We start from the raw sequence: 14,474 nt of genomic DNA, 5'->3' as shown, positions 1-14,474 counted from the left end.
AATGATGTGTTAAAATAGGGTCATGGGATGTAACACACGTCCCACTCTGGTGGGGGCTATTGCTATTGGGGGCGGGGGGCTGTGGGGCAGGGGGCGGGGCTCATATGGGGTCTCTGTGCACTTTCAGCTCAATTTTGCTGTGAGCTTAAAACTGCTCTAAAAAATAAAATCTATTGAGAAAAAAAAATTAACATGTTTTAAAGCCAAAATTATTTACTGAATTCCTTTCAACCATCTAATTTAAAGAAACCCATTACTCTTTTATCCTATAATAATACACTTTTAATTTTTAACTTGACTTCTTCAATAAATTTGATGAGGTCATAGCATTCTAGAGCCTTCTCAGATAAAAGAAAAATACTTCTAAAGTCTGAAATGCTTTCAGTTAAATACTGGAAACAACGTGGCAGAAGAATAAACTAGTGGTTAATTAGCTTAAACTAAATTTCATGAAGCACTGAGAATTTCCCCAAATTACTGAGAGACCAGTCTTAATAGCTCAGCACATGTCCTTTTACCAGTTCACTGCGAGTGACAGTTATGTTTCAAACTTCGGTGAATGGAAATTTTTTAGCTTTGTGTAATCCAGGGCACTTCTCAGGTCAGAAGCCAGGAATTCCAAAGCTCCAGGGGTTACACTGCAAATTTAGCCCAAAAGGTTCCCAGTGCCTGTTGATGCCAGCAGCCAGCGGAAAGAAATGCCCACCACGTGACTACGGATTATGTAAGGTATCGCTAGACCTTCATCTGCAAAACTGAGGAAACAGAGTTCCAGCTGGAGAGCTGGAGTAGTTTATGACTGATTTTATTCATGCTGAAATGTGCCTGGAGGGGGAAAAGAACAAATTACTGGTAATCTTCTCCTTTAATCTAAAAACGCTTTAGCAGGAATAATAAATCAGAAGTGTTTTATATCAGCTGTAAATTATGTATGGGCTGCATAAATAAGAATACTCTCAATCCCTATCAACTGAATGTGTTGCCTAACGGCTTGTACTTACCTTCCCGGGCTGGTGGAATTGTGGGAGGGGGAGGAGGTGTGGGTGGCTCTGTAGGGGCCTCTGTTGGTTTTAAGGCTAGAATTTAAAATAATAATAATAATGAGAAAAACACATGTGCACATTTCATAACACAGAAAGTAAATTTTAAGAGCCATTTAAGTCCTCAAAAACAAATCTAGTCTCAGTGGCACTGACACACTGGGAATTCTGTTTTATCCAAAGTTGGTACCATGGGTGGCCCCTCAACGCTGACCACAGCTGCAGGAAGTGAAGCCCAGATTCAAAGGGAGAACGTAAGACCTTCAGATAGAATCAAATGAGCAAAGGTCACTAACACAGACACACATTCACCTTCTCTCTGTCAGCTAGAGCCAGCCCTCTCTCCTAGGTCTTTCCTTAAAATTACACCAACAGAGGCGGCACAGATTTGCTGCAGATGAAGGTCCTAAACCAGCCACAGACTCCACCCCAAAACCCTGCTGTCACATCGTCGTTGCCACTCGTAAGGAGAAGTGCCCACACAGAAGTCACTGACATCTCGCACACATAGAGGATCCTATTCTGAAGACTTATGGAGACGCTCCAGAACACTCGGAAACTTACTAGTATGTTCTTTGACAGAGACACCTGGTCCCTCAAGATTTGGTGTCTGCACAAAAACAGTGACGCCGTAATCGGCATCTGGTGAAAGGCCAGTGAAGCAGTGACTGGTTTCTGATCCACGCACTGTAATTTCTTGTCCTCTGGTTCCTGATTAGAACGACAAAGGAGAACACCAGTGTCATCATTAATTCTATGTAAAGACACTTCTACATATCATTTTACAAACAAAATGACATCTCCTTTACTGAAATTTAAAATGTTGCTATCATGGGCTCCAGTTTTGTTTGTTTGTTTGTTGTTTTGGTTTTTTTGCACACGTACCATCTGCAGGGCTTAGTTTCAGCCGGTAGGAAGTGGCTGCCCGGTGAGGTGACCATCTAACACAGAACGTATCCCACCCGACCTGGTAAGTTTTCAGGTCTGTCACGTTTAAATATACTACGAAAGAAAGAAAGAAAGAAAGAAAGCATACTTTCAATCATAACGCAATTCTAAAACTGTGGCTGAAAAAAGATGTCTGAAGTCTTACTTTGTTTCCTTGTAAGAAACATACATGAAAACCTGCACAGCACAAACAGACCTCCCTTTCTATCAATGATTTTCTAGAGAAGGAAATTCCACCTGCAGATCCAAATTCTTCATCCCTCGAAGATATTGCAGGTTTGGTTCCAGGCCACCACAATAAAGTAAATATCACAATAAAGCAAGACACATGCTTTTTTTTGTTTTCTTACTGCATACAAATGTTGTGTTCTTACTATACTGTAGTCTTTTAAGTGTGCAATAATAGCATTATGTCTAAGACAATGTACATATCTTAATTAAAAATTCTTTTTTGCTAAAAAATGCTATCATCTAAGCCTTCAGCCATTTGTAATTTTTTGCAATAGTAACATCAAAGATCATTGATCTCAGATCACCATAACAATTAAAGTAACAGCGAAAAAGTTTGATATATTGGGAGGATTACCAAAATGTGACACAGAGACACAGAGTGAGCAAATGTTGTTGGAAAAATGACACCAGTAGACTTGCTTCATGCAGGGTTGCCACAAACTTTCAGTTTATAAAAAACACAGCATCTGTAAGGCTCAGTAAAGCCAAGTGCAATAAAATAAGGTCTACCTGTAGTCCCTCTCAACACTATGAAAGTCAAATATGTCTCATGAAAAATAAGAAATTTTTCTGAAAGGCTATCTGCTAAGTCCTTAAATAGTTATTAAAGCACTTGGCGACAAAAATCTATTTATGGGCTAAACCAGTAATCATGGCACTTCTGTGAAAACTTTCAATTCATTCAATGCATTTGGGTAATATATATTTAACATCAAATGTCAAGAAGAACCACAGAGCATCCAAACTCTAATCTTATAGATCATTTGTGGATGAAACCATAATGTCTATCATTTTTACCTTTCAAAATTCAGAATATATTTTATATGAAATAAACATATCATATACATTTTTTGTATACTCAATTATATTACTTAAGCACTTGTTTAGCTGGACACAAAAGGGTTACCTACTCAAGGCTGAGGAGACATGCGCATGTTAAGAAGAAAGCCTGACCTCATCATTTGTACTACACTTTTTCTTACAACCACAGAAGCTGCGTGACTCACATGTAGTGCCTTGATCCGTCAGAGGGACACTGAGTCCGGAATCATACTGGGCATAAACGTTCACGTCATAGGTGGTGCTGGGGTTGAGATTGTGTAACGTGTATGATGTCACTTCTCCAACAAAGACTTCCATGGGCTCATTGGAACCTTTAATAACAATCACAAAAATATGTAGAAATGTGCCATCTTTAGTCTCAAATTTTTCTTAAAATCAAATATCTTAATATACACTCAAAGGATAGTATGAACACCATTAATTCCATAGCCTCTTATCCACTTGATGCATTATATGGTGAATATCAAACTGTGAGCAGAGACTCAGTCCTTTCTCTCTTATTCTCAAAGCAGAGCACACTACCTGCAGTGCAGCAGGTGTGTAATTAATGTTCCTTTAATATAAATCACCCCACAGTCAACTAGCCTAGACTCTCAAGCCTCTTCTTCTCTAAGCCCTACTTTGCCAGCATAGTGCTTTGGACATTTTAGGTGCTCAATTAACATTTTTCTGCTGTAGAGATGATTTAAGACCATCTGTCATGCACCCTGTTCCATGCAGTGTGGTTACTGAAAGTCCTCCACCTTTAAGCTCTCTCTCCATTTCTTCCACAGGCTCACATATCCTTACTCCTGCCTTCTCTCCTTTATTTTTCTCTTGTTCACACACTTCCTGGGTGCATGGAAGATACCCCCAGCAAGTGTAATACAAAGAGCATTTTTCTTCAATTTTGCTAAACAAATAGAACATAGAAACCAAGATGGCAAATAATTTTATAGAGGTGATGACCAATTGGGTGAAATGGGAAATTGAAAGCAAGCCTGTCATGAATAAACTACAATGCATATACCCAAAACAGAATGATACCTTGACATAGTGTGAAAAATGCAGATGTTTATATTTATTAAATATGCATTATTTCAAAATCATAATACGGTATAGGTTGTCTGAACACAGTTTTAATTTGCCCAATTTTATGAATCAAATCAAGCTTTTTAGTCATGCAAATGAATGGGAGTTGCATCTACATCCACAGTAACAACAGTGCTTTAGACCATTGGCTTCAATACTATTTCCAGAAGCACTATCTCTGATCAGAGAGGACTTGATGTACTAACAGAACTGTCAGGAGAATCTCATGGGGAAGCAATAAAGAACACCCTCACACACAAATACCCCCCAGTGCGTTTCTATGATGATAAAGGTGCCTTCTTACCCACTGGCTTATACACAATTTTATATCCAAGAACAGGAGAGGGTGAAGGATCCCAGGACACCCTGAATCTTGTATACCATTCATCTGAGATGTGTATGTTCTGAGGAGGAAGTAATCCCACTGAAAACAAAGATTGGCACACATTACTGACCTTTTATTGACAAACAAGGAGAGCACAAAACTTTATGAGTGTTGCCGTGAGTACTGACAGTGCTGCCCCATGACAGCAAATTAATAATATCTCATAATGTCCTGAATCAGAAAACAATTAAAAGGCATTGAAATGTTCGACAGAAAGCTCAGTAGTTTTCCAAATTCAAACAGCGGATCAAATGGACTTAGGAACCGGTGATTTCCAGAGCTTGTATGTTATGTGATGCAGAATGATAGAAAATAGAAAAAGACCTCATACCCTTTTTAGAATGCTATAGATTACAGATTGTCAGAGCCAAAAAGCAATTTAGAGACTATCACATCCAACCACCATATCACATTAATAAGATATGATTTGCCCAAGACCACACAGTTAGCTAGTGACCAAAATGATGTTCTCTGCCAGCACTATTTATCCTCTACCAACATGACCTAGAGAAAATCCTCCAAGCTCCAGAACACTGCCCCACTCCATCCCAGTTAGAGCATTACTGTTAGGTTGCATGTTAGTCAGCTGCTGAGTTATTATTCATAGCATTACACAAATAAGGAATTCAACTTCAAAAAACTTTTTCATAAGAGGATCTAGAAGCGGCTTTGATCCTTCTTGGAGAATTCAAGATCTAGTAGAGATTTTTTTACATACTTTGACTAAGCACAAAATTCTGAAAGATGCCATTTCCTCCAGAAAAGTACCAAAATATATTGTAAAACTGAAAGGAAAAGTGAAAATGGGTAGTTCCTAGATTAAAATCATCTTGCGTGGCTAGACTGAATCTCTGTTGACTCAGTCCTGTAGACAACAGACGTCAATAAATATACAAATTCCTGCCCTTGAGAGACTGAGCTGAAACATTCTAGTTCTGCTTTTCTCTAAGGAGCTTCCCAGTGAACCCTCTCCCAAATTCTGTAATATTGTCAACATCATTTTAGTACATAAAGAGTTTGGGCAAATAAGTGTAGCAAGGAAATCGAAAAGGTAATACCAAAAACAATAGAAAAAATCAATTAAACCAAGACACGATTTTTTGAAAGAGTAAAGAAGATTGACAGACTTCTGGCCAGGCTCACCAAGAAGAAAAGAGAGAACACAAATAAACAGAATAAGAAAGGAAAATGGAGAAATTAAACCAATACCACAGAAATACAAAAAAACCGTAAGAGAATACTATGAACAACTATATGGAAACAAATTGGACAACCCAGAAGAAATGGACAAGTTTCCAGAAACACACAGTCCACCAAGACTGAATCAAGAAGTAATAGACCACTTGAGCAGACTGATCACCAGAAATGAAATAGAATTAGCAATAAAAAAAACCTCCCTGCAAACAAAAGTCCAAGACCAGATGGCTTCACTGGGGAATTCTACCAAACATACAAAGAAGAACTCACACTGGTTCTTTTTAAACTCTTCCAAAAGATTAAAGTACTCCGACACTCATTCTATGAAGCCACCGTCATCCTGATACCACAATCAGACAAAGGCACTATTAAAAAAAGAAAATTACAGGCCAATATCACTGATGAACATAAATACAAAAATCCTCAACAAAATGTTAGCAAATAGAATCCAAAAGCACATAAAAAAAGATCATACACCATGATCAAGTTGGATTCATCCCAGAGACACAAGGATGGTTCAACATTTGCAAATCAATCAATGTGATACACCACATCAACAAAAGAAAGGACAAAAACCACATGATCATCTCAATAGACACAGAAAAAGCATTTGATAAAATTCAACACCCATTTATGATAAAAACCCTTACGAAAGTGGGTATAGAGGGAACATATCTCAACCTAATGAAAGCTATTTATGACAAACCTACAGCCAGCATAGTACTCAATGGTGAAAAACTGAAAGACTTCCCACTAAAATCTGGAACAAGACAAGGCTGCCCACTCTCACCGCTTCTATTCAACATAGTCTTGGAAGTCCTAGCCATAGCAATCAGGCAAGAAAAAGAAATAAAAGGGATCCAAATTGGAAGAGAAGAAATTGTCACTATATGCAGGTGACATGATACTATATATAGAAAACCTTAAAAGCTCCACACAAAAACTACTAAACCTGATAAAAGAATTTGGCAAGGTAGCAGGATACAAGGTTAACATACAAAAATCAGTTGCATTTTTTTACACTAACAATGAATTAGCAGGAAGAGAAAGTAAAGAAATAACCCCTTTTAAAACTGCATCCAAAACAATAAAATACTTAGGAATAAATCTGATGTAGGAGGTGAAAGACTTATACAGGAAGAACTACAAAGCACTGATTAAAGAAATTAAAGATGATTTTAAAAAATGGAAAGATATCCCACGCTCTTGGATTGGAAGAAAAAGTAATACCAATATATTCCAATAACGGAACTCAGCAGACCTATGGCCCAGCCTGTCTTTATGTTCAACTTTGGTTGCACATTAGAACAGGTCCAGGCCACATCTCAGACCATTTACATCAGTATCTCTGGAGGTGGCACCCAGGCAGAAGCATTTTTAAATCTCCTAGGGTGATTCCAGCAACCAAAGTGAAGACTTTAATCTAAACCATAAGAAACTGCCATCAGTGTAGATTAGAAAAGGGGCATGAACCCTAGTGATTCCTTGTAAATGACTTAGTACAAGAAAGAAAATATTTTTTTTGAAAGCTAAATTTGTAAAGACAGAAGATGATTGCTAATCATCTTGCTTCTTTTTCATGACTTTGAAGATTCTTTTTGAATGACTTTAAGATTCCATTGTGATGGGGTATTTTTTGCTGACATTTAATTGACTGAGTTAACAGCGAGAGCCTTATTAACTGATACCACGCAGAGTAAAACATTACTCAGAGACCATGCAATAGTTTTCGAAAGAAGAAATAAAACTAACTCAAGCAAAGCAAAACATGCAGATTTTTGTCTCAGGTTTTTTTTTTTTTTTTGGTGGACTTTTAAAAAGTTAAAACATTCTGCTCTCATATCATTTTGACAAAATTCAATATCCCGTACCAACGTTAATTCAGTATTAAGATAATGTGTGAGATGTATGCACTCAAATACGACAAACTTGAAAGATTATAAAAGGTATAAGACACTCACCTGTTCTTCCATTTCCTGTCAAATGGCCACCATCTCCATCTTCATCAACAGCAATAACAGTGATTTTATATGGGGTATCGGGTTGCAGGGGCTGTAGTATTACATTGTTTCTTCTGCCCGGGACAGTGGTCTGCAGGTTAAATTCTAAAGTTATTATCAGCTAGAGGACTTCCAGATGAGTAGACAACATGGTTTTATGTATTCCCATAAACAACAACATTTTCTTCATAGTTCCTTTCCGTTGCACAATGCTCACGGCAGAGCAGATTGTCTGCACTGCTGCTGGGCAGCAAAGGGAGTAGTTTTAGAGTCAGGCAGATCTCAGCTCAAATCTCAGATCAGACACTTCCTGGCCTTGTGGCTCAGTATCTCATCTGGGAAGGAAGCTGTGAGGATGAAAGGCAGTAACTGGTCCAACACCTCAACACACGGGTTGGAGCACCACTGTGCTTGGCAGCAGGCACCTCTGCTCCCCCTCATCCATGTGTCAGTTGCCTAGTGCTCTTTCTGCAAATATGTGCCAGGTGTGGTACCAGCTGCTGGGAACACACTGGGGAGCAAAAGCAGACTCAGTGTCTGTCCTCAAGAATATCAGTTTGGCTGATACTAATCAAGTGAAAAAGGTGGAGAAGAGGAAATGAAAATACAATCAATTGCATCCATGAAGAGGAAACGAACCAGACAGATCTCTCAATCCCTCCTCCAACCCTATGCTTTGCTTTGACAAACAACCAGGGTCACTTACACCAGCAAATTCCAGCGTGGAATCCCCTGATTCCAAATGGTGAACTGGGAGGGCACGGTGAGAATTACATTTTTACTGTTTTCAGAAAGTGACGGGAAATTGCCTATTTGTCCATGGCTAGGCTGAACAAACACAGAAGCATGAGCGTCTCTGCTTTGGGAACTAACTGTGGTAACACTGCTTATCTCAGTTTGATCAGAAACTTGAATTGACAGTTACATGTGTTTCTGATTAATAAAAACAGGGGCTTGAATTAAAGCTTAATCTATCAAGTTCAAGTAGACAACATTTTATAACATGGGGATAATGAAGGGAGAACAAACAGGATGTGTGTGGCAAAACGGCTGCAAACCACAGACCTAAAGGACTTGCGATCAGCATTCTGTGTGATCTTCCACTAAATGATCACATCAGCTCATCACTAAACTTTAAAGAAAGTAGGGAGTTCTTCCATCCATAATAGATTGATATACATAGTGAGGGCTACAAGGAAGCTCCAAGCAACCTGAACCTGCTTTAGAGTGATAATATATGACACTCAAAAAGTTTGAAGCTAATAGGAGAATATGTATATTCCAAAACGAAAATGCACCCCAAAATGTTACATTTAGACAAAAGAGATTGATGAGCACTGGAGTATTGAAGGGAGACCCTGTAGAGGAATTATAGTTAAAGAAAAGTTAAAGTTTACATAGTCACCTCATTTGAACATTAATTTAGGGAGCTCAGAATAATAGGTATCATGTTTCACCAGACTCAGTTCCTATGGTATAATGAGATGGTTAAAAATATGCATTTTTATGACAAGACCATTTTTCAGCCTGTCTTTAGAAAAGAAATGAGCCCAAAGGCACTGACTGTGGTGGGGGAGGCCATGCTAGGCACATTCAGAGGGCCTCAATACCCAGTCAGAGAAAGTCATATAAAATGTGACTGTCACGCAAGAGTCAAGCGCTCAGCTGTCATCACAGCACTTCCTAAAGAAAAAAAGCTTCATTTCACCCTCCAATCAGGCAAGAGGTTACAAAATGCTCAAATCAACGCATAGCCGACTCACATATTCATCAATCGGGTCACCAATGGTGGGAGAATAAATGATCCTGTACTGCTGAACTGGCCCATCAGCGTGATCCCAGGCTACGGAGAGGCTGTTGGTTGTCTCCCCAAAGACTCTCATATTCCTCGGCCCACTGCGTGGTACTAAACAAATCAACACAATAGAGTTAGTGGCCCGTCTGTGAGCAGGGGGACATGGGGGTGGAGGGAGGGGTATAAAAGAACTGTAACCAGGTCAGAGTCACTGCACCCAGAGATTTCACCTCTCATTGGGATGTTTACTCCCTTGTGATAAAATCCACACCTCCTACAGTTCTCACGTGCACCCGTAAACAGTAGAAAGTGCTCCATTCAGAGCTACGGTTACATGCTGAACGTTCCAGGACAAAGACTAGGTTGGAACTTAAACGTACAGACTGGGAGAGAAAGAGATTTCAGCTACTCTAACCACTTGCTGTGGAATGAAACACAGAGGCTGAACCATCATGTTTCAGAAGTGCCCTGTTGGTGAGAAGACCCACCACAGGGCAGAAGAAGGGGAGGAACCTCTCCTTAACTCAGATCCCAGATGAGAAAATGGCCCAATGACACTCACTCAGCCCAGACGGCCTTCAGCCTGAAAGTGAACTCGGGGAACCTGGCAGACATGGGCGCCAGGCCTCCCCTCACCCACGCAAGGTGGAGGCAGCTCTCAGCACCCCTCGCTCACCACCCACCTGTCCAGCCTTCCTCACTGAGTCCCAAGGGAACTGGGTGGGAAGGGTTTCAGCCTCACGTGTTTGGCCCTGGGCGGGGCTGGGATTCCCCTCTCCGTCCGAGTAGAGGGCAATGATGTTCACAGAATAGGGTGTGTCTGGAATCAGTCGCTCCAAGTGCACCGTGCGGGTGTTTCCTGGCACCACAATCTGGAGGGGAGGACATGCCAAATTTTGCCTGACTACAACCCAAATGCTTACGGACTCTTCTATTAATCAGCATAATAATGTTTGTAGTAAATGGCTGAGCTCAGACACGGCAGGAGCCAACCTTTATGCTGCCTATGACATCTGCCCAGGCCACAGTGTTAGATGCAATTTAACCTCAGAAATGCCCTCTCCAAAAACTGTGAGCTCACACTTGACCCTTAGCAACCTCAACCACCTCCCATTTAGGTTCCTTGAGAAGGTTCTCAAATACAACATCCAGGACTTACGATAGTGACCCAAAGCATCCCAAATGTTAGAGACACATAAGATACACTTGTAGGGGAGAGATTTTCTATTAAAATAGAGAGCTACTCCATGCGATGGGTAAGGGCAGTGTTGTCTGAACACGTCCGGCCACACACAAGGATGCAACTCAACATGCAGACAGGCTCATCATGTGTTTTACCTTTGTTCACGCCCCTTGCTTCTTTTTGTAAAGTCTTGTAAATTTACTTTCCCTCAGCTGTTCTGATACTGTCCCTACTCAAATTAGTAATCTCTGATCTCTATATTATTAACCTACTTAGAAAACCAAATAGTACTAAGATAGATTGGGCAATCTATTAAGAGCCAATGAAGGTACACTTTCAGGTAGGTTCCTAACAAAGACGTGGGTGTTACAATGAAAGCCCATAGCTAATTTGCATTTTTCCCAAATTCATTTTTGCTAATTAGCCCTACAGTTAACACACCTATGATTTAATTCATCAAAAGCAATCACTTAAGTGTTGTACACGGGCATGTTTGTGGCCTGCATTCTCACAGGCTGCCAAGCAGGACACAAAATGAGACTAAGTTCATCAGGAAATGAGTGTACACGCGACCCAGTGCCACACCAACTCATCTACTGTCCTGTGCCAACAACTACAGTAGGAGGCGCCATAAAAAAAATCTGCAAAATTCTTCTGCCAGCTCTAAGATGACAGCATTACTTACAGTTTCCGAGGGTCTCGTGCCAGCCAGGGGAGAATACACAATGCGATACTGCTGCACTGGCCCGGGGGCAGGGTCCCAGCGAACGTCCAGGCTGTTAGGCGTCGGATTGTACACTTGGACATTTCTGGCCAGTCCTCTCACCACTGAGGAAAGAAAAGCCAACTCATATTTCCTGTGTCTATTTATATATGTCGAGCTCTTGTTATCACTTCTCCCGAACATCCACTCTAGAAGGATAGAATAATGGCCTCCTTACACCTTGAATTATCTTCACACAAAAGCAGGTGAAAACTCTCCAAATTCAAATTTAGCCAAACTGAGCCAACTAGGGCCTTGGTCTCTACAGAAGCTAAGTTGGTGCCAATAAAAACAAGGAAGTAAGAGTAATAGTACTGGGTTGGCTGTAAAAGGACAAGGGACGAGGGTGAGGGCAAGAAACTGGAAAAGCAGCTTCTGTTTTCCAGCACAGGTCATGGAGAAAGAGACAAGAGGATTCTACCGTCTCTGCCTCTAAGTGAAAACTGACAGCACCGAGGACGCCCATCTAACTCCGGCAGCTAGGTTACTAGTTTCAGTCGTTGCTTCTCATTCAACATATAGATACTAAATGTCTTCTGTGATTCAAAGAAAAGGCAAACGTAGGGAAAAATCAAAGGTACACTCAGTTCTCAATTAACTGCCCCAACAGGGACTTAGAAAACCATGCAAATTAAATCCACGTATTAATCCCAAACTCCAATAACATTATCTTTCTAGACGACGACTCTTTTGCCAAAAGAAGTCATCCACACTTGCTTTCTTTTAGCCATCAGCACGTATATTTTTAAGCCAAAAAAATATTTATAGGTATGCACCAAAACCTTTAAATGATACTACAAAGAATTGTAAAACCACTATAAACTGGTTTCTCAAGATGTTAATAGCAAATAAAAGCACACAAATTTTCAACTCCAGAAAGCACTTCGTCAGCAAACCAGAGACATGTAAAATCAAGTAACGTGATGAACAGATTTCAGCAACTAAGACTGAAAGCCAATGACAACACACTGCTTCACACGGATTTACCAAGCACATAGCAAAGCTCATGAACTTTTGTCAGTGACAGAGAATACTGATAACTGTGTATACACTTATAAATCCTGAAGTTACCATTTTAGAAGAAGAATATCATAATTTTTCAATTTCATACACTAAAATATTAACAATTGGTGGGGGCTGGAGGTAAACTATGGGTAACTGTTACATTTTTATGCTATCATTATGAATTTTCCAAATTGTCTTTAACAGGCCTATATGGTCTTTATACTAAAAAGCAAAATGCATCATGAAAAAGCTAAATTTTTCTGCCTTCTCACTTACATGTCCTTCCGGTGTCTGATGTACGCCCTCCATCGCCCTCAGGATAAACGGGAACCACTGTAACAGTGTATGGGGTATCCGGCTGCAGATTCCTAAGAATGGCATAATTGGTATTCCCAGGGATTGGCACCTAAAGATTTTAATAAAACGTAAAGTACTTGAGCTGAAAAACTTGTACAAGAAGTGATACTTTGAACAATAAAATACTCAAAGTATTAACTCAAGACAAAGTCAAGAAGCAGGTTCTGTAATATTGGGACTAAGGATGTGCCCCCATACAAACTGTTATAAGAGTTGATGAAGACTTCTTTGCACACATCCTAGGCTCCTTCTTGAAAAGTCCCTGGAATGATTTGATCCCCCAGCCCCAATCCCCCGAAAGCCCCCATCACCCAGGCTCTAAGGCACTAACCTACTACGCTCCGTCAAGTTCTACTAAAGGAACATGAACTCCTTCGGCGCTACGGTAAACTGGTCAACTCTTGATCTCCACTTTGCAATCTACAGTTGAAACTAATACACACTTTTCCCTACAGGAAATAATTACCAGTTCCTCTGGACCACCTGCTGTGGGTGCATAGAAGAGCTTGTACTGACGAGGATTTCCCTCCGCGTGGTCCCAGCGAACATTCAAAGTGCTGGTGGCGGGGTCATACACTCTGAGGTTCCTCACAGTCGTCAAAGGTTCTGAAAGGCACAGAAAGTACATCACATGTGACCCTAACAACCCAGCACATGTGAAGCCCAGGTTAACTGATGGGTCCCGGGAACCCTACAGCAGGACCCCTGTAGTGGGCACCCCGCAAATATCTGCAGAAGTAGTAAATAAAGGAAAAAATGTCTGTGATCATCTGGTACATGTCTCATCACTCCACAAGGTATTTTGGCCCCAGAGCATTGTTTGTTTGTTTGTGTTATCCTAGAAAGTAAGAAACACCTTTCTCCAAGACCAGAAATAGGTAACTCCAGCTAAGGATATTAAAAACAATTAATATCTTGGGGGAGGATATAACTCAGGGAAAGAGTGTGTGCTTAGTGTGCACGGTGCTAGGTTCAATCCCCAGTACCTCCATTAAAAAGTAAATAAATGAAATCTAATTACACCCCCTTCCCAAAAAAGAAAAAAACAAAACCAATGACGATCACTATTAACATGCATTTTAAAAGATTAGCAAAACTCTGTGTCACCCCAGTGTTTCCAGCAGAAGATGCGATTCCATCCCCATGATGGTTACTAAAAACGCCACAGGAGCCCAGGTTCACTTACTGGTCTTGCCTCTTCCCGTCATCCGACCTCCTTCCCCATCAGGATACAGGGAGGACACAGTGATGGTGTAAGGAGTGTCAGGCTTCAGCTTCTGCAGGACCACACTGTTCTGTCGTCCACCTATTGTGGTCTTGAGACAAACAGGGATAAGCGTCAGCTTTGCTCTCTCCAGCTCACTCATCTGTTAGAAAAAGCTTTTTCTATGAGGGAGCTGTTTGCGACCTTTGCCAAGATCTGGAAACATGTCCCGCCGTGAAAGTTTAAAATATATCTTAGGGTATCACTTTAAATGTAAACTATACACCTTAAGACATAAAAAGGATTTTAAGCCTTAAACTGGTGACCTTAAAAAGATATTTCAACTGGCTAGCGGCCAGCACTGCAAAATTTCAACCAAAACACGTTTCACAGATCTCTTCTCCAAAAAGGCATTAATCCTAAGTGAGCTGCAAAGGAACTTGAAGATAGCA

The 14,474-nt window shown here is 40.5% G+C and overlaps 1 protein-coding gene across 4 annotated transcripts in view; it reads right to left on the bottom strand.

Moving 5' to 3' along the window:
• COL12A1 (collagen type XII alpha 1 chain) overlaps window positions 1-14,474 on the bottom strand; it is a 112,848-nt gene that overhangs the window by 38,004 nt on the left and 60,370 nt on the right. For all 4 annotated transcript variants that reach the window (XM_064486940.1, XM_064486938.1, XM_064486939.1 and 1 more), the window contains 12 exons: window positions 14,005-14,134; window positions 13,285-13,424; window positions 12,738-12,867; window positions 11,379-11,521; window positions 10,253-10,382; window positions 9,479-9,621; window positions 7,677-7,806; window positions 4,438-4,557; window positions 3,227-3,373; window positions 1,926-2,042; window positions 1,605-1,751; window positions 1,002-1,076 (listed from right to left, as the gene is read on the bottom strand). In XM_064486940.1, coding sequence (XP_064343010.1) covers window positions 1,002-1,076; window positions 1,605-1,751; window positions 1,926-2,042; window positions 3,227-3,373; window positions 4,438-4,557; window positions 7,677-7,806; window positions 9,479-9,621; window positions 10,253-10,382; window positions 11,379-11,521; window positions 12,738-12,867; window positions 13,285-13,424; window positions 14,005-14,134 — 1,552 coding nt within the window. The remainder of the gene's footprint in view (window positions 1-1,001; window positions 1,077-1,604; window positions 1,752-1,925; window positions 2,043-3,226; window positions 3,374-4,437; window positions 4,558-7,676; window positions 7,807-9,478; window positions 9,622-10,252; window positions 10,383-11,378; window positions 11,522-12,737; window positions 12,868-13,284; window positions 13,425-14,004; window positions 14,135-14,474) is intronic.

The sequence above is a fragment of the Camelus dromedarius genome, chromosome 6 (genome assembly GCF_036321535.1).
Source record: "Camelus dromedarius isolate mCamDro1 chromosome 6, mCamDro1.pat, whole genome shotgun sequence".
NCBI lineage: Eukaryota > Metazoa > Chordata > Mammalia > Artiodactyla > Camelidae > Camelus > Camelus dromedarius.
The sequence above is the reverse complement of the archived record's forward strand: the minus strand, read 5'-3'. Positions and strand labels throughout refer to the sequence as shown.